Raw genomic sequence first — 27,187 nt, 5'->3', positions numbered from 1 at the left:
ATAGGCCACCTGTGTCCACTGAGACTGCCCAGTTCAGGCTGGCCAAGCAACCCAACTCCAAGTCCCTCACCCAGCTCTTGAGGACTTCATTCACAAGGTACATTGTGGGTTCAGAGCTGTGGAGAGGGATGTGTGATAGTTGACAACAGAATCAAAGGAAATGCATACCAATACATTGCACACAGTCTCTAACCCCTCTCTACCACACAGATGAGGGAACTTGGATTCAAGAACAGGTTGCCCAAAACCAGGGGCCTCTTGACTTGGAAGCCCCTCCACTACATCCTGATTATCCTTGGCTATCCACTGGGCAGGGTTGGGAAGCTATATCCCTTGCTGTCATTTAGAGTCACCCTGGCCCACTCCATATTAAACAGGCAAATAAGAGGCAGACATGCTGAACTGCTGCATGAGACAGGAAGTAGCTCTCCACCATTTCTGGCAGGTTCAGAACAAGGGCTTTCCAGGCTATTAGGGCCTGAGTTATGGCTTTACTGGCAGACTGTTATCTTGTTTAAACAGTCCTTGCTGTTTGAAGTGGCAGGCCTGGCCTGTGCTGTTACTATGAGCATTGCACTTATCACTGGGCATAGTTGTTTGGGGCGGGGGCTGGGGGTAGCAATATACACAAGCAAGCAGAGGTTCTGACTTCTGGACTCATCTCTACCCAACTGCCATGGCAAAGAAGCCCCATCTGTCACTGCCCGAGGCCTACAGAGCTAAGTGCTCTACAAAATGGGTGTATCTGTCCTCCCTCCCTTCCTGGGCTGGTTCCTGCAATGGGTGGAGATGGGTAGGGATGGGGAGAAGAGAAAGTGACAGTAAGAGGCATCAGATGAGGGAAGAGAGCAGTGGCCCTGAAGAAAAATTGAGGGCCCCAAGAAAACCAGAGACCCAGGAGTGTCTCATTTCATGAAGTATAGCCCCCAGTTGCTAATCCTTCTGTGCCACTCACTACTTGAACCCAATGGGTCTTGTGGATCTAAGGCTATCTGCAGGTGGCATTGGCAGCTGGGGTGGGTGGAGCAGGAGCCTGGCAGCTGGGCAGTACAGTGTTCCCAGCAAGGAAAACCCATCTAGGGGAGCACAGCAGTGGAGTTAGGTCCTGGGGTCTCTGCACACAGAACACAAGGGGATTGGCCAGAGAATGCTAAGTTACAAAAATTAAACCCAAAGTTTCACCCACCAAGATACAAGATCAGACAATTCCCGATCCTTTAGAGCTGGAAGAACACCTGCTTATCAAGCCTTTTCTGTCTCTTTTGTCAAGTTGACTACCTGAGGGCCAAATCCATCGGTAGCTGCACCTGTGCAAGAGGCCTGGGGCACCCACGCCTCCTCTCACCCCTGGCCCCACAACGGCTGCCACTCTGAATGCCTAACACACACCATCTGGCCCTGCCTACCATTTACCTCAAGTTGGTGAAAGCAGCCCCCAGATGGACAGACCTGTGCTCGCCGGCAGATGATGAGCAATAACAAGAACAGGGTCCACTTTATTTTTTGTTTTAGAAGGAAGCAAATATAAATATTCTCTGATGAAACCTACTTTTAGGTCTCAAAGCAGTTCCCATAGGTAAAGTTCCAAGATATATAAACTCATATTCAGAACTTTAAAAGGTATTTTAGGTGAGAACCACAAATAAACCGAGAACTGGGGGGGAAAAATGAGTCCAATGGTATTAAAAGCAGCACAGTATTTTTAAAAAGAGTTGAGGTCATGATGAAAGGGTACCTCAGAAATGGGAGTCGGTGAACCAACCAGCTATGGAAACCAGAGGAAGAGCAATCTAGGGTGGAGGGTGGAGCCCAGCATCCACCATGACCTGAGGGAGGTCAGCATGGCAAAGGCCTCCAGGTAAAGAGGAAACCCTGTGGTTGAGGCATATGTGTTAAGGAGACTAGAAGTCTAGCGGCCTAATACAGGGGAGTGAGTGGGGCACAGAACACATGCATGGAGGTGGGTCCCAGTGAGGAACAAAAGTGGCAACATAGACTCCCCAGGTGTTACAGGTGCCACCATGGGAGAGAACACAGGCAGAGGCCACAGCCTGTCACTAGGCCCTCTGCACCACACCCCATGGATTGTGCCAAGGCCTGGATGGCCTCTGGCAAAGCAGCCCATCCCTGGTGTGGCCTCTGAGGCACCTACGCTGTTTACACAGTTTGGTAGCCACTGTTAGCCAGCCCTTTTGTTTGTTTTGTCTGCCTTGCTGGACAGAGGGTTTGCATGTGTATCCCTCCTCTAGGAGATTCAGTTCTCTGAAGCCAGGACTTTTCCTTGCTCCTCTCTGTCCCTCAAGGCAAGAGAAAAATCTGCACACAGTAAGAGGTTAAAAACTATCTAGGGGGCTGGGGATGTGGCTCAAGCGGTAGCGCGCTCGCCTGGCATGCATGCAGCCCGGGTTCGATCCTCAGCACCACATGCAAAGATGTTATGTCCGCCAAAAACTAAAAAATAAATATTAAAAATTAAAAAAAAAAACTATCTAGGAGTGATCACCTGGGTTCAGAGAAAAGGTCAGCTGAAGCTTCTAGGAAATCTGGGCTTGCATCTCAGCCTCAGGTCCATGTGTCCTCTTAGAAGGAGCAGGGTCTTTGTGTGGATTGGTCAACTTTGGTGGGTGGGTGGGTGGGTGGGAAGGAGATGCTGGGCTTCACCCTCCTTGTTAATATTTGTTGACCATGTCTTTATTGTGACTCCTTTCAGTTACCCAGAATAACTGCTGTTTCACAGCTACTAGGACCTAAGACTGGGGTAAAGTGGAGTTCAAGGAGAACCATGGCCCACACTGGGCCTGGCAACAAAATAGCTCCTCTAGGAGCCAGCCCTTCTGGTGGTCAGAGGCTCAGAGTGGGCTGCCTCCACAACCCCTCATTCTGGCCCCCTAACCTCTCTTGCTGTATCCTACCTTGCTAAGGGCCCAGGTGCCATCCTTCCAGGCTGACTCAGATACTCTACTCGGAGAGCCTAAAACTGAAGTAAGCCATAAAGAAGGGATCAGATGGAAGGGATGAGCACTAAGCCAAGGGCAAGTCTGACCAAGGGGACCTGAGAGTAGGGATACCCAGGGCCTATTCTTGGGAAGACCGTGGCTGCAGGTGGGAAGCAAGATGTGGAACCGGGAGACATAGAGTAGCTGGGATTGGTGGTAGAGAGGCAGGAATAGGGGCCAACAGCCAAGTTGGTTGGAGCCAGAACAGCCCTCCTTGTAGGCAGGGCCATGCCTTTCTACGTCAGCATCCTGAATACCAACAGAACCACAGGGGCAGAAGAGTGAAGGGGCCTCAAGGTCAGGCTTGGTGAGTGGGTGAGGCTGCTCCACCCTGGGCAGCTGAAGGGAAGTTACCACCTTGAGGAAGAATGCCCTGAGCATAGGAAGGACTCAGAGGTAGCAGGAGCAGCCCTCCCCCACCCCCATGCTCACTCCTGTTTCTCCCAGCCTGGCTATTAACCTAGCCCTTTGTGTGCTGCCCCTGCAGAATAGATCTGGGGGCTACCAAGTCATTAGCCTTATTAATCCAATTCTTCAGGGCAGCAATTTTAGGTTTGCTGGAGGAAGAAGAGGGGAATGCTAACCAGATTGGACTGGAAGTGACCCCACATCTGGCTCTGTCTCCAGACACCTCTCAGCTTCCTAAGGCCAGTAGCATTGGGGAGATGACCAGACCTGAGGAGTGATTTGGACTATCTGGGGCTCTCTTTGGGGCAGGGGTGGTCGGCCAGGTAGAAAGGCCTAGTTCAGCATCTGTAAAATGGAAAAGTTGCAGGAGTCTCATTATGGCTTCCTCTCCCTGGTAAGTCTGGGAGTCCCTTACAGATGCTTCTTGAAAGGAACAGAGCTGGAGGGCATTATGGTAGCCACCCCGTCCCCAACACACACACACACACACACACACACACACACACACAGAAGCCAGGGCAAAAATGACCTCAGGGTGACAAGAGTGAGACACACCCTGGAGTTCTCCATCCAGTGCTCCTTCAGTTCCTTCACAGATGCCACAGCATCCTGTGCCTCCCTCTCACCAAGAGGCCCACCCCACCCATGGGTGCTCCAGCTAGGAGGCAGGTCACCAGAAGGGCCTCCCCTCTTCTCTGCCCATGACCCTCTCCCTTAGGGCAGAGTGAGTCAGGTCCTTAAAGGAACTGAGGGAGGGCCAGATCCCTCCAACTTCCAGAGCCCTCTCTTACTATCCCAAGTGGATGAATGGTAGAGTTTGGACTGGGAACCTGCCCCAGCTCAAGGACCAGCAGCTTCCTCTTTCCTTTGGTCTGTGTTACTGTGTGAGGATGGAGGCGTCTTCCCCAGTTGTCATGGAAACAGCATTGCGTCTGCTAAGAGTCAGGTGCTAAGCTGAGCAGAGGGAGGGGCAGCTGGGCCTGGGTGGCAGCTACTGTTACTGCATCCCAGCATCTGAATGCTGGGAAAGATCTGAGGGCAATCAGAGCACTGAAAGTAGCTGGATCCTCTTCACTTGCCATTTCCCGGTGGGCAGCAGAACCATGGGCACATCTGTTTTAAGTTGTAAGTTGACTATGATTGGTGTTGGATGAGCCAAACACAGACCCTGCTCCCAGGAGTCACTTCCACTGAGGAGAAAGGATTCTAGCAGGCAACAGCCAGTATCTGGGACTGCCTGAGGAGGCCCATGAGCCCAGCCCTGTGAGTGTGAGCAAGGATGACTCACACCTCCTCCACCTGCTCCTGCTCTGGGCTTCTGCCAAGAAGGAGCCCCTGCACTGCCTGCTTGGGTTCTGTCTGGCTTCCCTTCTCTGTCTTCCTTCCCCATCACCATTATGTGTCTTAAGCTCCTTGAAGACAGGAGGTAGATGGTGGCCTCCCCACAGGCTTTAAAGCAAAACAGAGCAGTGGATCCAGAGATATTCCCAGCAACACAACCAGTTGGCCACCAGACAAAGGCTGCAGCCACAAATCTCCCGGCCCAGACCAGAGAGATGCATGCATAATGGACTTAGTCCAATCTAGCAGCAAAGGGAGACCCAAAAAAACCTCAGGGGCTTGATGCAGGGCCCAGCTGTAAAGCCTTACATTTGCATGGGGTATGATGGAACCTGGAGATAGGGAGATCTTGGGAGAGGAGTCTTTGAGGAGACAGGGAGTGTCTCATCCTGTGCCCAGACTAGGGCTGACTTCACAGGAACACCAAACTGATCCAGGTTTCCCCAGGTCACTACAGTAGATCCATGTGGCCATCCTGAACAAACAGCTTATATGCCCAGAATTCCCATGCAGTTTGTTGATATAAAGGTCTGGGACCCAGGTCAGCTAATACATCCCAGGACCCTTCCCCAAGAAGCCAGTAGGGCTGTGAAAGAGCAACCGGACTCTTCAAAAGAGAATCAGTATCCAACACCCTACCAAAAACAGACTTTAGGGTTCAGTATCTGGCAGACCATTTGCCCTTTAAACCATCTTGTAGTGACAACTCAAAGCCCTGGAAGATCCACAGACTCAGTGACTTGAAACACCTTCCATGGGGTATGTGACCACATTCTACAACCAACAATATGATGGTCCTAGGGACATCGGGGAAAGGGAGGGAGAAATGGATGCTCAGAGGGACACTTGGCCAAGCATCCTATTGGAATTGGCTGGGGCAATGTGGTACAGAAAGGCCTCTTCTCTGTGAGGACAGGGACACTGCACACCTGCAATGACAGAGTGATTAGAGTAGGGAGCTTGGCAGGGAGAGCTAGAAAAGTCCATCAAGGCCAAACCCCAAAGCACAAGGAGGGTCTATGGGGAATGGGGACTCAACTTCAGGGACAGGGAAGCATGCAGGGGTGCTGGGTAAGGTCTCCAGAGTTCCAGCTGGACAATTCCAAGGAACATCAGCTGAAGCCAGGAAAGGGGAGAAAAATAACATCTCATAGAACTAAATTCTAGTGGCCAGTTATCTGAGCTGATTTGACACAAAGGGTCACTCTGAGCACAGTACACTTGGCACCCTACAGGGTGTCACTCCTGGGCAAGCACTCTAGCCCTGAGGCCAACCCTAACCAAAAAGGCACATGATGGACAGCTGCTCAGCCTCAGTGCTCTCTAGGAGAACTGGGTGTTCCAAGCTTAACTAAATGGCCTCTTTGTGACAGAACAGGATTCTAGAGACAACTACCCTTGTGCCCAGGTGAGGCCCTGCAGATCCCAGGATCTGCAGTTCAGATCCTGCCCTGTACCCTCAACACTTGTCAACATCACCTCCCTGTGTCCCAATCCCACCCACCATGTGAGCTACCCAGCCTCCAGGATTCTGGACCTGGGTGGGCCTCTTCCCTACACAGCACAGGGCCAGAGGCACCCCCACTTGCCTCCTACAGCCAGCCAATAGAACCAGCTAAACATCCACCAATCACCATTTACTTCTCTGCTACTTTGCAATGAGAAAAACACATGTACACACCTCTCCCACACTAGACTTGCCCTGATTCTTGGAGACAAAGAATAAGCTGTTTTCTGAATCACTGACACCATCCTTGGAGTGGTTCCCTCTGGTGTCCACACCATTCCACAGCTGCAGACACATCTAACATGGGTGCTAGGCATAGGGGCATAGACATCACAGATTCCTTCACCCCTTTGTGCCTGTCAGAACCACAGGGCATATGTTGAGGGTATGGTCCACTCATCCTTTCCCCTCTAGAGAGTTGCCCCAGACTTCACACCAGCAAGTTTTAGGATGGTCCAGGGAAGTGGCAGAGGCTCTTTGCCACCAGGCCCAAAATCCTGTGTTCACCTGCCTCTGTCAGAGGACAGAAAAGGGGAGAAGCAGTCAATTCCACACTGAGGCTGCTAACCAGGGATGTGTTGGCTACTGTCGCAGGAGTACCCCTGTGCCCTTCAAGCTTCATCTTGCCAAGCTACCAGGCAGCCCCAAGTCCTTCACCACTAAGGAAGGGCCAGAAGCTTGGCTGTTATTTCTGAAGGATGCCAACATGAAGTCCAACCCCATATGAAACTCCCCCTTGACCCTTCCAGTCGGTGCACTGCCCTTGGAGCCTGGCACTCTGTTGCTCCGACAAGGCAAGGCCACGTGGTTTAGTTGCAGCAAGAGCAGCCATGGGGCTGGCTGGCTGGTGAATGAAGTCCATTCATGTTCCCCACCCAGCCCCACAGCCCCATTTCCAGGGTGAAAAGCTGAATTCACTGTTCCATGAACAAATGCTCCAGGCTTTTCCACAGTGGGCCAACTTGGGCTTTCCAGATTACACTAGAACTGACAGATAAGGGAACTGAGTCCCCCACAACAGTGCCCCCATAATACTGCATCAAATCCCCAGCACACCCAGACTGCTTCTCTGGCCTTTGTCCTCCTTTACTTTCACCCTAACGATTTTCCCTTCCCCCTGCTGCTGTGAGCATTGGGTCACTTGTCTCAGACTCACAATGGTATCTGCATTGTAGATGGCAATGCCACCTGCCTAGGAAAACAAAGTGGGAGATGGGGGTTTCCATGGTGAAAGGGGGTTCAAGAGCTGCCAGTGGGGCTGGGGTTTCCAGCTTACTCATTCCCAGGATTCATGCCAGTGCCAGAAAGAGCTGCAGACTTTATATCACCTACATTTTACATAAGGTCTGATGTTTGAGAACTGATTGAGACAGATGTTCTTGTTTTGTACTGAGGCCACAGTGGTCCTGCTCCGGACTCTGGGAATGGATGAAGAGTAGGGGGACAGGACAGGTCAGTACAGAGCTTTCCCTAGCTACCAGTGCAATCCCCAGCACAACGCAGGACAGGGCCTTCACCTGGCTACAATATGTGATGAAAAACATCCAGTGGGTCATGTTTAGCATGAGTAGGGATAGGGAGGTGAGGGTCCCAATGCTGGAGTGTTTGTACAAGAGACTTGAGGTTGGGAAGGGGTTAGACTGGACTAGTGTTCCAGAGAAGTGTCACATGTTAGTAGCCAGCATGGAAACCAAGAGAAACTGGAGTGTGCTTGGCCTCTAGGAGGAGCTGTTGGGTGGTTCAGAGATGAGCGATGTCCCCATGAAGACAAGGCCCACACACAGTGTGCCTTCTCAGGATAGGAGGGGTTGGTGGCACCTAGAGCCCCAGGGTGGCCTCCAAGGCAGGAGGTGCATGAAGTTAGTGTGGGCCTTGGAGGAGCTCTCTACAGGGGTATCCCAAAACAACACTGGCTACCCACCTAACCACAGGACCTCCCAAAAGGAGGTCAAGGTCAAGGAGTCTAGGGCTGATTTTTCAGCTATTTTGACATGGGTCTTTTTCATTTCTTAGAGGAAACTAAAACAGCATTTCTAAACCACAGTTTACTTGAAGCATAAAATATAATTGCTCATTTTGGAAATTTTATGGTTTTTATATCAGTTATTCATCCCTTGTTCATGGGGAGGGAAGGTGGTAGTCATCACTAACCTGACAACCTGTATATGATGACCTGAGGGAATGTGACTGCCTCTAGCTCTGCATCCAGCCAGGCACACCAGGACAGGTGCCACATGCATGTAGCAGATGGGGACCCAAGCTCCCACCCCCAGTGGGTGAAGGGCCTAATGTCCCACAGCAAACAATGAAAACACTAGGGCAGTCAGCCTCTATCATGTGCTCACCAGTATACTTAGTTCTGAGTATGTGTGCAAATGTGTGTGTGTTTGATTAAAAGCCATGCCCCTTTGTGAGCTACTGTCATCATAGGTGAGGGGTATGAGGCACTGATAAGCTGGCAGAGTGAGACAAGAGACTGAGCATATTCTGTGTGGCATGGCTGGCCTATGTGAGGCACTGAGGGGCTGGTGAGTTGAGGGAATAGGAAGTAATGAGGAAATGGGGGAACAGGAGATAAAGAATATATGGGTCATGAAGAGCTTGTGGGGACTCCAGATTTTATCCTCAGGAGTTTAGTCAGGAGACAGCCTATAGGAAGATGGTTCATGCCTGAGGACATTAGAAATGAGGGGAGGAAGAGAGCTTCAGAACCAGCCTGGTGACTCTTCTGCTCCTCAGGGTGGCCACTGAGTTACCATATACAGCACTTGGGTGACCTGTGAAGAAAGAGCAGGAAGGATGTTGTCCTCTGGGCTTCTCTATAGCAACAGCACAAGTGGGCTTCAGGATACACACTGTGGTGTCCCAGGAGGGGAGCACCGAACTGAGGGTCAGATCATGGGTTCCATGAGGCCCTGGGTGAGACTCCTACCTCCCCAAATAGCCCTCCTATGAGCCAGCATTTAGCCTGACCTATTAATGGGGGTTAATAGTGGTAACTGGAAGAACTCAACTAGTACTTGGAGATGTTCAGCCCCACAAACAAGGGGAACTTACTGCAAGGAGACTGTCCTAACATGCTAACATACTGACCCAGTATGTTATGTGGTGCAGTCTGCCTTGGGTGGCCATCAGATCTCTGAGCTAAGGAGTCACAGGAGCTTCCTGGGAAGCCAAGCTGACTTGGGCTTATGACCAGCACAAGCTGAATCCCTGACTGAAAAGCTGAGGCTTTTTCCCCTCTATTCCACTTCATCCTCCTCTGCCCATGGGTCCTCCCGTAAGAAGTCACTGGTGAGAGGACATTCCAGTGCCAAAGTGAGGGGCAAGTGGTGTGGTTGGGGAGAATGCCCATCCACTCCAGGTTGTTTAGTTTTGTGCCTCCTCATAATAGCTTGGCATTTTGTTGTTGTTGTTATTGTGTTGTTGTTGTTGTTTGGGGAAGGGGTAGAGTTACTGGGGATTGAACAAAGGGGCACTTAACCCGTAAGCTACATCCCCAGCCCTTTTTAATTTTTAAGACAGGGTCTTGCTAAGTTGCTGAAACTTACAAAGTTGTTCCAACTCACAAACTTCCTGCCTCAGCCTCCTAAGTCTCTGGGATTACAAGTGTGCACCTCTACACCAGGTTAGTCCTGGCATCTTACAGATAAGGAACCAGGCCCAAGAGGAGAAAGGAGTTGTCTGAGGCAAAACAAGCACTGTGCTAAGAGTGAACCCCAGCTGGGCGCAGTGACGCACTCCTGTAATCCCAGTGGCTTGGGAGGCTGAGGCAGGAGGATCGCAAGTTCAAAGCCAGCCTCAGCAAAAGTGAGGTGCTTAACAACTCAATGAGACCCTGTCTCTAAATAAAATTCAAAATAGGGCTGGGGATGTGGCTCAATGGTTGAGTGCAATCCCCGGTACCCCCGAAAAAAAGTGAATCCCAGACCTTGTGCACATAACCAGGGACATCTGCTCTTTGTGTCATGAGTAGAGCCTCTGGGGAATTGAGACTGAGGGGTTTCAGCTCCTGACTAACCAGACACAAGCTCCACTGTGTTCCTTAACTCACTGGCCACTCAGAATACTATTCCAGGAGCTGGTTTGGCTACTATAGGTGCTGGCACTTGGCAGTGGTGCTTTAGATGAAGACACATACTTGAAGGTCAGCAAGCTGAAAACCCCTTAGCAATGGGCCATCAGTCCCTTTCATAATGTGGTATGGGAGCCAAGGCCCAAACAAGTACCACCCTGAGGTAAAACAGGTTCAGTGACGTTGGGTATATTTGGTTCTGTCGGAGCAGGGGCTTTCTTCTTGCAAATGGCCAAAGAAATGACTGCACCACCCTGGGGACTATAGCCAACCACTGACACACCTTGTTACAAATCACTGATTTCCCATCAACCAGCCCTGAGATTCCCGCCACTGCACAGGCTTCTAATGGGAACCGTCTGCTCCATGTTATTATTATAAACAAATGTGCAGACAAACCCCAGCCTCCTAGAAGGTGCCACATCACTGGTGAGTAAATCTTGGAGAGTTGAGCATCAGTGCCCTGGGCTAGCATCACAATAACTAATGTCTGCTGCACTTCCTCCCACCACGGCTTCTCCATTGGCAACTGGAGAGGTAAGGGCATGGAGGGTTTCTCGCTGGAAGAGAACATTGTGGTTGGTGAAAAAACAGTGTTCTCCATGAGCCCTAGCAAGAGAGCCCCCCTCTAGGCTTTGGTCAGTGTGTGGAATGGGAAAACTTCTCCCTGATGGGGGTTATCACAGAGATAGCTCCTCTGATTCTTGGATTTGATGAGAGCATGTTTGTATCTGGCTGATTGGGGAAGTCACTACAGGACAGAGAAGGGATGGATGTGGTAGAAGTGACTAGAATCAGATGACTACAAAGCTGCCTCTGGCTGTTTACACCCACCAAGGCAGGGGAACTCCTAAAGACTAGACTGAAGGACTGGGACCTTATGGTGGTACAGAGGGAATAGTCAGCTATGTGCTAAGGAGATGGAAAGAATGCCCTGCAGGGTGAGCAGAACTTGGACAAGTAGGTGGTACTGCGGGAAAGAGGCCTGAGATATAAGGCATGTGGCCTCATCCCTCCCTTTCTCATACTCATGCAAACTTTATATGGTTTCCAGAGTCACAGCCCAAAATAGCATGGCTCTTTCAATGGCTGTGGTTTGAATTATTAGGAGACCACTCTGCCTACCTGCCTGCATGTGGGACTGCAGGAGCATAGGAACAACTGTGACATGGTTCTGAGGCTAAGAGGCACCCATGGGCAGGCACAGGGACCCTAGCCTGGGCACATGTCAGGGGAGTAGACAGAGATCCCATCACTGCTTCTACTGTTGGTCTTTTTGAGCCAAGTATGGCACCAATTTCTGAGTATAGGCTCCTTTTTCAGTTTCCACTGAGCAGGGACCTACCTGTGGGCCCTCAGCCTCCCTACTGATCTCTGAGAGCCTCAGCCTCTGGTCTAGGGACACATCCTAGTAGGACATAGTTTCTGCCTCACTTGCCAGGCCTTCAGACACCTTGAAAGGGTGCATGCCAGTTCATGCTGCCCATTCTAGGCCTTCTGAGCAGCCTTCCCAGTTTGTAAAGATGTTAGAGTAGGTGTTCACATCCACCTCCCCATGGTACACTGCTCATACTCAATGGGGGCTCAGCCAGCATCAGTGAGGTTTAAATGGAGACAGCTAGTTTAGGGTCTACTCCCACTCTGAAGTTCCATGTCTTTGTGAGCCCACAAGTCACACACAAGGGTCAGTGTCTCCATAAGCTCTCCTGAATCCTGCTGGGCAGGACTCAAGAGATGGGACAAGAGGGACAGGCATCCATACATATAGAGGTTTTGTTATTCTTTGAGGCCCATCACCACCTCCCAGGAGCCTGCCATGAGGGCCAGTATGGTTTCCCCTGGTTTGTCCTAAGGAAAAGAGAAGAACAGGGAAATATGAGCCCCCCCAATACCAGCAAAGCAAAAGGAACCTGAGGTGTGAGAATGGGTGCCTGAGAGGAGGGGGAGGGTCCTGAGCTTCTGGGAAGCCCATTATATAAGGTCACTTCCACCCACACCTGACCTGAGGGTACCCACACCTAGACCTGAAATCAAAAACTCTGGTGAGCACGTGTGAAAGATGCCACACAGTGGAGGAAGGACCCTACCTCTGCTTTCTGCTGCCTTCTGAGATAAGTGTCTGAGTTTCTGTGATCTTTGTCAGGAATAGGATGCCCAGAATCATTCAGGGTTTCCAAAATCTATTGAGAGGCATCATCAGGGAAAGGGTCCAGACCACTTGGGTGGAAGGGGCTTATGGTACCAACAAAAATGGTCGCTAAGATGGCTTAGGGGATAGATTTCCCCATCTGGTCTACTGGCCCCTCCCATTGCCACTCCAGCTTGCTCCACGTGGGTTTCAGCACCTGAGCTCTTCCCATTCACATGTGCCCTACAGAGAATCAACCCACAGAGCCCTCCCTGAGCGATGGCCAGCATTCTTGCACCGTTGTAGCATGCTGAGGTGCATTCCTACTTCTCTTCTTGGCTACATCTTCTTCTTGCCCAAGAAGCTAGGCTAAACTGGATGTAGAACCCATGCCAACTCTCACCCCAGGTGATCCAGCAGGATTCAGGGAGCCTGAGCCAGGCCCTTACTCCTACTCTGTGCTTGTCTATCCACCCTTCAACCCCATGACCATACCCTGCTAATGACCAGACTATCCTCTTCATACCACCAGCCCACCCCTAAATGGAGCTGGATACTCCTGCCTAGCCCCTCTGTTCCCTCAGCCCCAGGGCTCACAGTTCTAGGGCCCATCGCCAGACATGTGGACCTGTCAGTGGCCCATGAGTTCAGAATATGTTCAGCGAGCATCTGCTCAATGAAAATGTGTTAATGACCATAGCTGATGCAGTATTGGGGGTCAGAAACATAGCCTCCACTTATAACATTCCTATGAGAAACGACAGCTCTGTTTCCACATTATCGTTACAATGTAGCTTCCAGTAATTAGAACTAATTACTCTCCCAGTAGAATGTGACATTCCTAGACCAACACTGATCTCACCTTTGAGAACATCATATCCAGTTCAGCTGTGGAGGTGCTTGTCCCCAGGGCACTGCTGTGATTGGAGCCTTGCCTCATAATTCTCTCTGCAGTAAGGTCACTTCCACCTAAACCTGACCTGAGGCTACCCACACCTAGACCTGAGGCTACCCACTTTTCAGTTTGTTATTCTGAGATCATCTAAAGAAGGAACAAGATTAGATTTAGAAAACATGGTCTCCCAGATGGACATAGAAATTAGGGTGTCTGTGAGGCATCCTCCCGGCTACCCCTGGGGTGACCTCCCTTGGATCCAACCTACAAGAGCAGCAAGCCAAGAGATCCTAACCAAGGGACATGGAACACATTTCCTGCCTCTCTAGCTCTCAGTTTCTTCATCTGTACAATGGGAATAAGAAGGTGTGAGGATTGAACAGGTATCACCTCATGTCCATCTGTAGTTGCCATTTATTATTACTGCAGTCATTGGTGATATTGGTTCTCATGTCTGCACTGTTAATGCCAACTACATTGCAATGCCATGGTCAATGGTGATAAAATCTGGTCAGAAAAGACCTTCAATCCAAAGCCTTACATCTTTTTTTTTCAATGCAAATTTATATTTATTGACTTTATTATTTTTACTGCATTTCCACCTAATTTGTATGGAAGTTACATATTCTTTCAGAGATTTCAATATTTCTATCAGAGATTAAAATATGATGACTTGGTTTATTAAGTCTAATATCAATTGGCTTTTTAATCTTTAACTTGGACAAGGGCAGAAAACTTCTTTTTTTAAAGAGCGAGAGAGAGAGAATTTTTAATATTTATTTTTTAGTTTTCGGCGGACACAACATCTTTGTTTGTATGTGGTGCTGAGGATCAAACCCGGGCTGTACACATACCAGGCGAGCGCGCTACCGCTTAAGCCACATCCCTAGCCCCAAAGCCTTACATCTTAACTAAACTGGACCCAGACTTGTCTGGACTTTTAGCTGGTTCAGTTTATCTTAAAATGAGGAAAACTTTCACCAGCAGTAATTCCAGGTAGGAGTTCTTGTAGTTCTCAGTAGTTATTTCTTTTAGAAGTAAGAATTGTCAGTTTTGTGGTAGATTGGGGAGACAAAAGCATTATTCTGCTTAAAGTCCAGAGTTACTCAAGGTCCTCAGAAAGAAGAGAGGCAAAGATGGGTGGTAAATAGGGCCGTGTTCTATAATTTGGTCACCGCTCTATCCTGAATGCCATCTTTCTGCTCTCTACATGGGCCAAGCCTACCTGCTCAGTCCAGGCCACCAGGCAATATGGCCAGGATCCTGCCCTCAATATACAGCAGGGCTGGAAGCCTTTGGCAATGTATAAAAGCCAGGTAAGATGGGGAGAGGAGCCTGGTGCAGGGCAGGCATTTCATTCCTAGCTCAAAATTCTTTGGTCACAGACGTGCAGGCTGCCCCTTCAGAAGTACCATGTAGCAGGATCAAAATTTCAAAGGACTGCACAAAACCCAGACTTAAAGGAGACATGATCTCATAGCAGCTCATGTGGAAGATTTGAGCTTCCGTGCATGGATGTAGGGCAAGCAAGAGACAGGCAAGGGAAACGCTATGGGATTCAGAGTGTGGGAGGAAGCTGACCTGAGAGAGGAAGGACTTTACAAAATCATGGTGCTCTCTTGGGGACCAGAATTGGGCTGGCAGACCCTGTGCTAAGGAAGGCTTCCTCCCGGCAGGACTGAGGGTCTAGGGTCTATACTTGCTAATGCCAGCACTTTCCTTCCCCCACCCAGAGTCGAATGGCGGAGAGCCTGCGCCTTTTTGACTCCATCTGCAACAACAACTGGTTCATCAACACCTCACTTATCCTCTTCCTGAACAAGAAGGACCTGCTGTCAGAGAAGATCCGGCGCATCCCGCTCACCATCTGCTTCCCTGAATACAAGGGCCAGAACACATATGAGGAGGCCGCCGTCTATATCCAGAGGCAGTTCGAGGACCTGAACCGCAACAAGGAGACCAAGGAAATCTACTCCCACTTCACCTGTGCCACTGACACCAGTAACATCCAGTTTGTCTTTGACGCAGTGACAGATGTCATTATACAGAACAATCTTAAGTACATTGGCCTTTGCTGAGGAGCCAGGCCCAGCCTGCTTGCCTATGGTAAAACCCATGGGGTATCACACCCCAACTCGTGCTAGAGAAGCCCAACCCAGGGGCAGGAAATGGGGAGCCTGAAGAATGTCCCCCACAACCCTCAGCCGCCACCTCCTTGGCCCCACATTTCTGCAAACATAAATATATATGGATAGATTGCTAGGTAGTTAGACACGTGTGCACATGCGCGCATGCACACAATACACACACACACACACACACACACACCTGGAGATGGCAGAGTTCTCCAAAGCACTGAGGTCTCATCAAGATTTGAAGAGCTGTTGTCACAAGTTTATTATAAGATCATCCTGCCCCTTCACTCTGCCTTCCTGAGCTGGCCCCACTCTGCACAGAGGTCTGTATCCAACTGCTGAGGAAAGGCAGCAGGGCTGGGACCAGGTCAGGCCAACTGTGTCCCTGTTGCCTGGAGGAAGGCCAGCTCACCACCTGAATTCTGGACTGAGGACCTTGCCAATGACAAGGAGTGAAGGCTAGAGCAGGGACTGTAGGCCATCCCTGCTGGCCATACCCTACACACAGCTGCTCTGTACCCCATTTGTCCTGGACCTGGGACCTGAGGAGCCATGTGACAGCACTAACCAGACCTTCAGCCACTCATGGCTCTTTTTAAACAGCTTCAAAATATGCAGCAAAAAATCAACACAAGAAAACAAGTGGCACGATTTACTTCAATTTAGACCAGCTGGGTTTCCAGTTTTTCTTCTACTGGTCTGATGTTTTATAAATTGAAACCTGGTTTTTCTTCTCTGACATACTTTTTTTTTTTTTTTTTTTTTAATTTTGGCCAAATCTCATTGTGTTTCGCAGGAAAACAAAAAATATACAGAAATTTCAGATGCAGTTGAGTATTCTTTTTTAAATGCAGATTTTCAAAACATATTTTTTTTCAGGTGGTCCTTTTTGTGTCTGGCTTGCTGAGTGTAAAAGTTGTTACCCGGATGACACTGTCCCTCTGCTCCAAAGGATTCTGGGGCGAATAGTCCTGCAAGGCTAGTGCAGGACATATGTTGTACATAAGCCTCTGCAGTGTCCTCTTGTTATTGGTGCAGTTTTCTGCTTTGTTTTTATTTAAGAAAAATAAATGTGATGTATTTAAAGAAGGTTCTTCACCTAGGAGCGAATGAACAATAGCTAAATGTCTTGGTATTTAAAGCATAAATTATCTGTGACTTTGCTGAGTGAAGGAAGGAGAGGCAAGAGATTGTTCCCCTGCAACCCCCAGTCCCCGCAGGCCCCAAGCCTGAGATAGGCTGGGAGCTGCTATGACTCCTGTGAAGGCACAGCCAGCGTTGTGGCCTGAGGGAGGCCCTGCTGGGACCATGCACTCTGCACCTTCCTGTCCCATGGGCCCTGGCCTTGAAAGGATCTTGGCCAAGAACCATGTGTAAATAAGAACCCCTGCTGCTGGGAGGGGAGGCACCTCCAGAGCCCTTAGCAAATCTCCTTCTCTCTCGCTCTTTGTTCAGTACCCATGTGTCCAAGGTCAGCGTGCAGAATCACAGCCAAGGACTTGAAGAGATGTACAGAGGGAAAGAGAGGAACTGGTGATCATATGAAAGTCAAAGATTGTCTACTTGAGGAAAATAAAATACCCTGAATGGAGCCGAATCTTGTCCCAGTGTTCTGTGTACATGGCTAAATTTGGTGCTGTCTGGGGCAGCTGAGGCTACCTTCCACACTGAATTTCCTTCCTCTTCTGTTCCCACATTTCCACACAATTAGATAAATACCCCCCACCTGTGCTGAGGATTGAACCCAGCTGGGCAAGTGCTATAACACTGAACCACACCCCCAGCCCTAGGTAAAATCATTTTAAAATTATTATCAGGAATAACCTTGAGAGGAAAGAAGCTGTGAGAGTGGGGAGACCTGTCAGGGCCCTGTGGCTTGAGGAGATTGAAGTCCAGGGGAACCTCCTATTGCCCTCAGGACCCTGCTCAGCAATAGTCTAGGCTGCACCATTAACCAGACCCCTCACCCTACAAATGACTTCCGCTGAGGTCTGAATCATCTTCCCAGGGCAACTGGGAAGAAGTTCACTCCCCATAAAAGTGTAGTGCAAACCCTGTGGGTGCTAGGGAAGCAGTGTACACTGGGACCCAGTGCTTACTGACAAGCTTGTGTTCTTAGGAATGTATACACATGCAAATGCATACACACACTCATGCATACAAATACATGCACACGTGTGCAATCCACCACTTGGACCTGGCTCTGGGCACCCCATTCCCACTGTATCCAGTGTGGGGATTCCCTTTCTACCTCCCCACATCACCAAACAGCAAGAACCCAAAGGAGCTTTTGTTTAAGAAGAAATAATATATAACTTAAAATTGCTAACACTTATTTTGTGCTTTTTAATGCCAACTGTGAAAAAGAGCAGTTATTTCACTATGAGCACCTTTAACCTAAAAATACATAGCTGATGTGCATAAAGACCAGAGGAGGACTTCCCCAGTAAAGAGCTCCCTCCTGGTTCTCAAAGCCCAGTCAGCACAAGATTTCCCACAATTCCCCATAGGCTGCAGAAGAACCCCAGATTCCCAGACCCCCATACTGGGGTCTCACAGCTGGGCTCCTTAGCTCTGTCCTCCACTGCCGCTTGTGTGCACTGGTTCTTCTCTCACAAGACCCCCCACCCCTTTGCTCTTGCTAATCTCTCTGCTTTACATGCCCTTTCCCAGCCTCACAGTCCAGGATCCACCCAACCTTCAGTTCACAGCCACCCCAGCATCGCTGCCCACATTCTACTTCCTAGAGTACTCCAAGGCAAAGTAAGAAGAGGTGTCTGCAAATTCCACTGGACAGTTCAAGGGAAGGGCACCACCTGACCCACCATCTTTCTCCAAAAGCACATGCTGAGTTGGAGAATCCAAGAGAGACCAATAAGGCAAATATCCACAGAAAGCCTTGCAGGGGAGGGCAGGATGAGGATGGTTGAAGGGGAGGAGCTGGGGCCAACCAAGCTGGCCTGCCCTCTGCTGGTGATTATGTCTAGCCTATCTTACTACATTATAGCCCCAGCCTTCTCTCCCAGGACACACTAATGCGTAGCTCCCTATCCCTGAGAGATTGTCATCCTTCCCTATAACTTGTATGGTCACCAAGGTGGGACAGTGGGGTGATGACTGTGGTCACAGTAATCCTATCTCTCATCAGTGACTTCTCACTCTTCCCCACACTCCTAGGAAGCCAAGATTATTTGTTCTGATTTACAGAAGAGGAAGCAGACACTGAGAGGGACAACTTCCCACCATCAGTGTGTAACAAGTGATGCAGTCAGGCCTAGGGCCCAAGTGACTTCACTCCATCTGTCCACACTCCCCCAAGTTCCTGCCAAGTCCTGGACAATGCCAACCATCCAGGACAAATGGCATAGGAGTATGGGCCCAGCTGGCAGAGGGAAAGTTACATAGCACCATGAGGAGGAAGGGGCCATATTGAGGCTGGATGATACCCTGGGGACATTCATCTCACTGAAAGGAGCCTGGCAAGGGTCCTCAATGCTGAAGCAGGTCCCAAATCAGCAAGTGCCAGCTAATGCAGCCCAGATATGTTCTGGGGAGGATCTGATCCCTGTAGTAATTCCATTTGTAACAGTTTGTCTCAAACTACTTGGGAATATTATGAAAGCCTCAAAGAAAATGCCACCTTACCCAACAGAGATGGTGAAGATAGATTCTATGACCCTTGCCAGGCTTGACATGGTCAGGTAAAGGGGAGGAAAGAGGGCAGGAGGCATCTAACAGGTACAGCAAGTTGGGAACCAAGCAAGCAGAGTGTCCCTGTTGGTGGGCATTATCCCCACTAAGACTGGGGAAAGGAGCAACAGCTCACCAATGACTGTCAGGCCAAGCATGTGCCTGGGCCCCTGATGCACCCTGTCCTGCGGGCGGGCAAGGAAAGAAAGGGCCTGCCCTTCTGAGGCAGCTCCTTCTCCCTCTGCCCTATGGTGTCAGGGCCAGGAGGAATAGGGTTTGCTCTGGACCACTTCCCAGGCAGCTGGGTGTCTGGGAAGCTGCTAAGGAGAGAGAACTCCCTGCCTGGGGCTGAGGCACACTGCTGAAGGGAGGGCATACCCACTTTTCTCCTCCAGCAGTCCTGCCTGGAGAAGCAGCCTGCTCCCAGAACTTAAGTTCTTCATGGACACAACCACCCCCAGATTTCCCTCTACCTGCTATGACTCTAAGGATGTCCCCTACCCCTCAAAATGCCTGGGATCAAAACTACATCCAGACATCTCCTCATCTGTTCCCTGCCTCTCCAAGGCTCCTGAGACTTGCTCCCTTCTGGAGCCAGGAAGCCAGTTTCCTTAGGCAGGGTCCCTCCTATGGAGAACTAGTACTCTTCTCTGGGTTAGGAAGGGTACCTACCTTCACTCCCAAGGCCTGGCCCAAGCCCAGGCTGCACGTACTGGGATCAGGGACACATCAGATCCCACCACACTGCCACAAAAGCTAAACCAGCATCTCAGAGCCTGGCACAAAGATGGGGTAACAGAAGGAAGAGCCAGGCCAGATTCACAGGTGTGCCTGGTCAATCAATGCACCTGGGACTGGTAGTGGAAAACTTCCAAGGGACCCTGGGGTGTCCAGCTGTATCCCAAAATCTAGTTAGGAAAGAATCCTCAATTTAAGCACCAGAACTCTCTCCCCCAGAATGCCTGACCACAAAATGAGACCTGTTTTCGCAGGGGGTTGGCAGGAGCAGGGGTGGGATAGGAAGAGTAGTGGGTGAAAACAGAAAAATCCTTGGTGATCACTCAGGATCTAATGGGAAGCCTGGGCTGGAAGCCTCTGCATGGCCTTTGCCTCGACAGTCCTGGTCTCTCCCCTCCTAACATCTTGGGGCATAAAAAGTAGGTCTCGAAGGAATGGGCAAGGGCCCTGTAGGAACAGTTTTCAGTCCTAGGGTGCCACCTGCTGGTCACTCTGGGAAATCACATAGCAAATCAGACCATCACGCAGAATTGGAGGGAAGACCTTAGAAACATTCTCCCGCAGAAATTCTGAATTACAGGGGAGGAAACTGAAGGCACAGTCATGGGACCAAGACAAGGGTTTAATACATATTTATTGAATGAATAATCAATTGTATAAGTGAATTATAGCCAGAAAACAATGAATGATCCTTTAAAATATAATATAAAACCTGCTGAACAGTATTTATTGACTGCTAACCACAAACCAGGTACTCTGTCGGGTGTCAAGGGAACCATGATTTTTTAAAAAAGCATCTTCCTTCAAGTGTGGCTATGGACAGGAAACCCATAGTAATGATCACAGCATATGCTGAGAGCATGCTGAGTCCTATGTTCAGACTATGTCAGCTAAACTATACAGGTGACAAAACTCAAGCTTCCATGGGCTACACTACTGCCCAAGGTCACATGCTGATAAGAGTAAAGCCATCAAGGAAATAAAAGCCCATGCCTTACCTAAATATCCCCAACTGTAAGCCCAACAAGGGCATCACTTCAGGCAAAGCCACACTGGCCAACCCAGAAGCCACAGTACTCAAAAATTCCTCCAGGATGGATGTCCAGGGGTGCCTATCACACTACCTGCCTATCTCCATCCATCTGTACAGCCATCCTCCCAGCCCCAACCATCCCTCCACTAGAGGATCCCAGGCCTCCCTTCTGGGCCCTCCACAAATGATGAGCAGCACCCAGCAAATCCTATGACAAAGGGCCAAGGCTTCTGTTTTGGTTGGGTTGGGTTTGGTTATGGTTTTTTAGGTACTAGGGACTGAACCCAGGGCATTGTACATCCCCGGGCCTTTTTTTTTTTTTTTTTTTTTTTTTGAGACAGGGTCTTGCTAAGTTGCCAAGGCTGGCCTTGAACTTGTGATCCTCTTGCCTCAGCCTCCCAATTTCAGGCATGCAACATCATTTAGAACTCAGATAACCAAAGAGCTTTTGGGATCCAGGCAGTGTTAGATTGTCAAGCACTAAAAACAGACAGATAGATCTCCTTTCCAAGTATCTTCACAGACTAAATGTGAAAAGCAAAACTAAAAGGTTTCAGCAGATACAGCAAAATATCTTCAAAGTTCAGGGTAAAGAATTCTCTTACTCAACACACAACCCTACCCCCACAAAAAAAATGCAAAGGAAAAGATTGATGAAACTGATTACATTATTCAAATGAAAACTATGGAGCCAATGATTCAACAAATAAATAGTAAGGAGTCACACAAACATCTTGGGAAATGATATTTGCAATGTAGGTAACCAACAATGGCTTGAAATCTGAGATAAACAAAGAACACTTCCTGGAATCAATAAGAAATAGAAAAAGGGGCTGGGGCTGTTAGCTTAGTGCCAGAGCGCTTGCCTAGCTGGCATGAGGACTGGGTTCGATCCTTGCACCACATAAAAATAAACAAACAAAATAAAGACATTCTGTCCATCTACAATTACAAAAAAAATAAGAAGAAGAAATAAAAAAAGAACTCTGGGGTACCCTGGATCCCCAGAGGCTCTAGGCAGAGGGTTGCCAGAGGGGAAACTTTTTTTGATCCTTTTTACTGATCACAGGGATCAACAAAGCAACACAACAATGAAACACCAGAGCTACCCACTGGGATGCTAATAAGGATGTGTGATCGCCCTCCTCAGGAGAGGACCCGAGGGATTCTCCCTTGAGTGTACCAGGAAGACCAGAGCTGGAACTCTCACTGTCATTCCTTCTGCAGCACAGGAGCCGAAACACCCAACAGAGAAACAAGTGAAAACTATGGAGTCAACAATTCAGCAAACAAGTTGTTTCAAAATAGAAACATATCATGGCATAATTTATGGCTGTGGATAATATGTCAAAATACACTCTACTGTCATGTATATCTCAAAAGAACAAAAAAAAAAAGAAAAATATCATGGTTCCATCAAATGCTGTGAAAACATGAAGCAGTAGAAATAAATGAAATACGGCCCATGATATGACATGGACAATCTCAATATTAATCCATGCTACTTAAAAAAATACCTTTTAAAAAGCAGTGTTTTAAGCTGGGCATGGTGGCACATGCCTGTAATCCCAGCAGCTGGGGAGGCTGAGACAGGAGGATCCTTGAGTTCAAAGCCAGGCTCAGCAATGGTGAGGCACTAAGCAACTCAGTGAGACGCTGTCTCTAAATAAAATATAAAATAGGGCTTGGGGGCTGGGATTGTGGCTCGGCGGTAGAGTGCTCGCCTAGCACGGGCGGGACCCGGGTTCCATCCTCAGCACTGCATAAAAATAAAATGCATTGTGTTGTGTCCATCTACACCAAAAAATAAATATTTTTAAAAAATAAAATAGGGCTAGGAATGTGGCTCAGTGGCCAACTACCCCTGAATTCAATCCCTAGTACCCACATTTTTAAAAAAGCAGTGTTTTAAAAGGTATTTTAAGTAGCATATGGATATATACAGCAAGATCTGTTAAGACATGTTAAGACATACAAAGCAAAATTACATGTATTATATATATATAAAATATAATTTATATTTGTGATAAATATAAAGATTTATTGAGGATCTAGTCATAAAGTTTATTAGTGTTCAAGGGAGGATGGGAGGAAGAGTGGGAAAAGGTTCACACAGTATTTGAATTTTATATATGACTTTTTTCAAACAAATATGAAATATTGTAGAATGTTACAATTTGGCAAAGCTGAATGGTGGTATTCAGCCTTCATTATTATTATCTCTGTTTCTCAAATGTTTTAAATAGATAACACTAATTTTAAGAGCCTTGGGTGACACTTTTAAATAGGTAACACTAATTTTAAGAGCCTTCCCACACACTAGGAATGAGAGGTGACCAGGTCCTGCCTCATTCTTTGAGTTTTAGCATGGTGAGCACAGGGCACAAGTTTAGTTCAGCCCTGGTACTGGTCCTCTATGAAGACACCAGATACCTCAAGGCTCTCAACACCAGGCACATGTGAGAAACAGCCAAGGGTTCATTTAAAAATATATGTGTGTGGAACAGATGTGTAGCTCAGTGGTAAAGTGGTTGCCTGGCATGTGGGAGGCCATGGGTTCAATCCCCACTACCATATAGGGAAAAAAACTGTGTAGAGATGATCCCCAGAGACTGATCTTGGTGGCTTGGGAGAGGACCAGGGATATAATTGTCTTTTTTAAAAAAAAAAAATTGTAGATGGACACGATACCTTTGCTTTATTTATTTATTTGAACCAGTGCTGAGGATTGAACCCAGTGTCTCCACATGGTAGGTAATCATTCCTCCACTGAGCTATACTACCAGCCCCTATAGTGGTCATTTTAAAAATACCACTTGTTGTCTACCCTTGCATGCTGCCCAACATCTAGCCCAGTTCAGCTGGAGGAAGATGTGCCTCAGGAACAGGCAGCAATCCTCATGGGCACTGCTCTGCTGGGCTTGTCTCTCTGCACCTGATCCCATAGTCATTTGTCTCTGGGCCTTAATTCAGGGAGGTCTCACAGTCCCTGAATGCTTATACTTCTTCCATCCAGCAGGGTGCCAGACTGTACACTTAGCCAGTGTTTTCTCACTTTGATCTCACTTTGTCCTCACTTTATATTTGAGGAAATAACTTGTAAGAATGAAGGGAAGGGAAACCAGATTCATCTGACTTCTGCACTATAACATTGACTTGTCTACCTTTACCTAAGATACCACTTCAAGGCCTACTGTCCCAACTCTTGGAATGAGCACTTCATTTAAAAATGCTTATGCAACCAGATGGATGTCAACCTGATGAGTGTCAACCCTCTAGCTGTGGTTGGCATGTGATTGTTACCCTAGATTCCCCATCAAATTAGCAGGAGCAGTCAGATGAAGGGTACCACAAACCAGGGTTGGAGGAGCCCACAGTGAGTGTGTACAACATTGCCTTTGGGGCAGGCCTTCTTTATTCCTAAAAACCTGCTGTGACATTTCATAAAAGAGAACTTTTAAAGGGCCTCCAGTCATGCATGGTAGCCTGCACCTGTGATCCCAGCTACTCAGGAGGCTGAGAGGCAGGAGGATCACTTGAGCCTATGAATTCGAGGTCAGGCTGGGGAACATAGTGAGACCCCCATCTCAGAAAAAATAAATAAATAAATAAATGGGCTCCCCTTTAATTACCAAGGAAATACATATTAAAATAAAAACAACTGGGGCTGGGGATGTGGCTCAAGTGGTAGCACGCTCGCCTAGCATGCATGAGGCACTGGGTTCGATTCTCAGCACCACATTAAAAAAAATAAAGATATATATTAAAAAAGTAAAAGTTTAAAAAATAAAATAAAATAAAAACAAGATACTATATACACATATGCACACACACATACACAAACACACATACAAACACATCAAACCAGCTAAAATAAAAAGAAAAGACCAAATGTTGATTAGAATGTAGAATACCTGGAACTCTCATATACTGCTACTGAGAGTGAAAATTGGTGCAACTATTTTAGAAAATCATTTAGTAGTACCATCTAAAGCTGAACATGAATTTATCTTATGCCAGTCAATTCTACTCCTACATATGTCTCAAAAGAAATGTACATATGTGCCCACCAGAAGACATATATAAGCGTGTCTATACCCCTTTGTTTTTGGTAGCCATAAGTAAAAACAACTCAAATGTCCCTCAGCAGCAGAATGGATAAACTGCAGTATACTCTCATTATATATATAATGTGTATACCAAACCCCAGCACTAAAACAGCAGAAATCAGTAATATATAACATACATGAATCTCAGAAACAAAACATTGAGTGAAAGAAGCAAAATATTATAATCTGTATGTTTCTATTTCCATTAAGTTTTTAAAAAGACATGAACAGGGTTGGGGGTATAGTACATGATTACCATGTATAAGGACCTGTGTTCAATATCCAGCACTGAAAAAAAAAACATGAACTAAGCTATGGCCTTATAAATTAAATATATTGTTTCTCTTTGGATGTGAGGTAGAACCCTGTATGGTGTTTATGGGAAGTCTTGGAGTACTGAAATATGCTATGTATTTTTTGACTTGGGTAGTTGTCACATAGCATACTCATTTAGTGCAATTTAATCAAATATTCACATATGTGATTTTGCTTTTGTTGTTGTTGTTGTAGTTATTGCTTTTTTTAGGTGAAGGGTGCTGGGGATTGAACAAAGGGCCTCGTATTTGCTAAGTATGTACTCTATCTCTGAGCTAGAACTACTGCCGGTATGTGTGCTTCTAAAAGTACATGTTATATTTTAATAAAAAGGTAATTTTTTTGTTGTTGTTGCTAAAATTGTTGAGATGTGGGTCTGTTATCCAGGCTGGTCTTAAACTCCTGGGTTCAGGTGAGCCTCTTAACTTGACCTCCCAAGCAGCTGGGATTATAGGCATGTACCATCATGCCCAGCAAAATGGTAATCTAAAAAAAATTTTTTTAATATACTGTGGACTGTGATCTGCAGTCTGGCGTGTATGTGACCTGGCGAGGAAGTCCAGGGGCCACAGGAATATCTACCAGATCTGCTTGTGGGGCAAGCCTACCTGAAGGTAGCTGGGCCAGGTACTTGAATGCCTGGTGCAGGTTCTGCCGGCACAGTGCATAGGGGTCATCCATCAGGAAGGACAGGGCAAGGATGATATCATTCTCTAAAAAGCCATTTCTGGGAAGAAAAAGTGGATTTAGACATAACTAATATCATGCCTGGAGAGGATCAAATAAGAGGTCAGGCCCCTGTGGGAGTCTGAATTCATGTTAGATAGGGCAGACAAGGCCAGAAGTAAACACCACATTCTGGAATCCCCAGAAGCCATGAGAGCAGAGCAGTAGTTGATGTGGTGACAAGAATCACATAGCTCTGCTCCTTCCTAGCCATGATTTAGACTCCAGCTCTTTGTGCCCCTGTATTCTTATTTTCACTCTTCTGGCCCTCAATCAATCCCAAGGTCTGTAAAATGAGGATGGGTCAGCAGAGGGGTTCAGCAAAGCACCTACCTTGCCTGAACTGCAGGGCTGAGCTCACTGGCTCTCAGTGAGCTCCATAAGCCCACCCGCCCCAACTTCTCCCACTTATCTTGCCCTAGTTGAGTTGTGAGCTTGCCAGAGGCCAGCTGCTTACCTCCAGACCTATGGGTACCTGTTATGCTTGTTTTTATAATTATGAATAGGGTAATTATAATTATGAATAGGATTATATATATATTAGGTAAGCCAACTAGGTGAGAAGACTTTTTTAAATTTCCTTATGAAAAAAAAAAGTTTGAATGTTTTGTAAAGACTCAAAAGTCTAAAAAAAAAAAAAAAGAAGTGAGATAATTGTAAAAGATTCTAGAATGTTTTTTGCACACAGATTATTTCACCGATGTTTTTCAGTTCTTGCTCTGTTGTAATGAAACCATAGTTGCAAATCAGGTGTGTGGTTAAAGAAAAAAAGTTGACAAGGAAATACCATCCAGTGGATCCATAGCCTAGAAAAGGCCTAGGTCCCATATGGGGATTAGCAATGCCTTATCATTTGTGTTTTGGGTTAAAATGAATCATTTAAAGAAAATATACCATTTCTTTCTTGGATCCCCTGCTATCCTCATCACCCCTCCATCACTTTTTTTGTTTGGTTGGATTTTTGGGAGGTTTTTTGATTTTTGTTTTTGTTTTGTTTTGTTTTGTTTTGTTTATACTAGGGATTGCCCAGCAAAATGGTAATCTAAAAAAAATTTTGGGGCACTTGATCACTGAGCCACATCCCCAGTCCT

General features: G+C 47.6%; 2 protein-coding genes across 2 annotated transcripts in view; one reads left to right on the top strand and one right to left on the bottom strand.

Annotated features, from left to right (window-relative positions):
- The window catches only part of Gnaz (G protein subunit alpha z), a 30,070-nt gene extending 13,023 nt beyond the window's left edge, over positions 1-17,047 (top strand). The window contains exon 2 of the mRNA XM_076867610.1: positions 15,084-17,047. Coding sequence (XP_076723725.1) covers positions 15,084-15,428 — 345 coding nt within the window. The 3' untranslated portion in view covers positions 15,429-17,047. The remainder of the gene's footprint in view (positions 1-15,083) is intronic.
- Positions 1-27,187, bottom strand: part of Rsph14 (radial spoke head 14 homolog) — a 76,868-nt gene that overhangs the window by 45,337 nt on the left and 4,344 nt on the right. Inside the window, exon 3 of the mRNA XM_076867623.1 lies at positions 25,979-26,097. Within this exon, the coding sequence (XP_076723738.1) occupies positions 25,979-26,097 (119 nt within the window). The remainder of the gene's footprint in view (positions 1-25,978; positions 26,098-27,187) is intronic.

The sequence above is a fragment of the Callospermophilus lateralis genome, chromosome 1 (genome assembly GCF_048772815.1).
Source record: "Callospermophilus lateralis isolate mCalLat2 chromosome 1, mCalLat2.hap1, whole genome shotgun sequence".
NCBI lineage: Eukaryota > Metazoa > Chordata > Mammalia > Rodentia > Sciuridae > Callospermophilus > Callospermophilus lateralis.
This window is presented reverse-complemented; position numbering and strand designations above follow the sequence as displayed.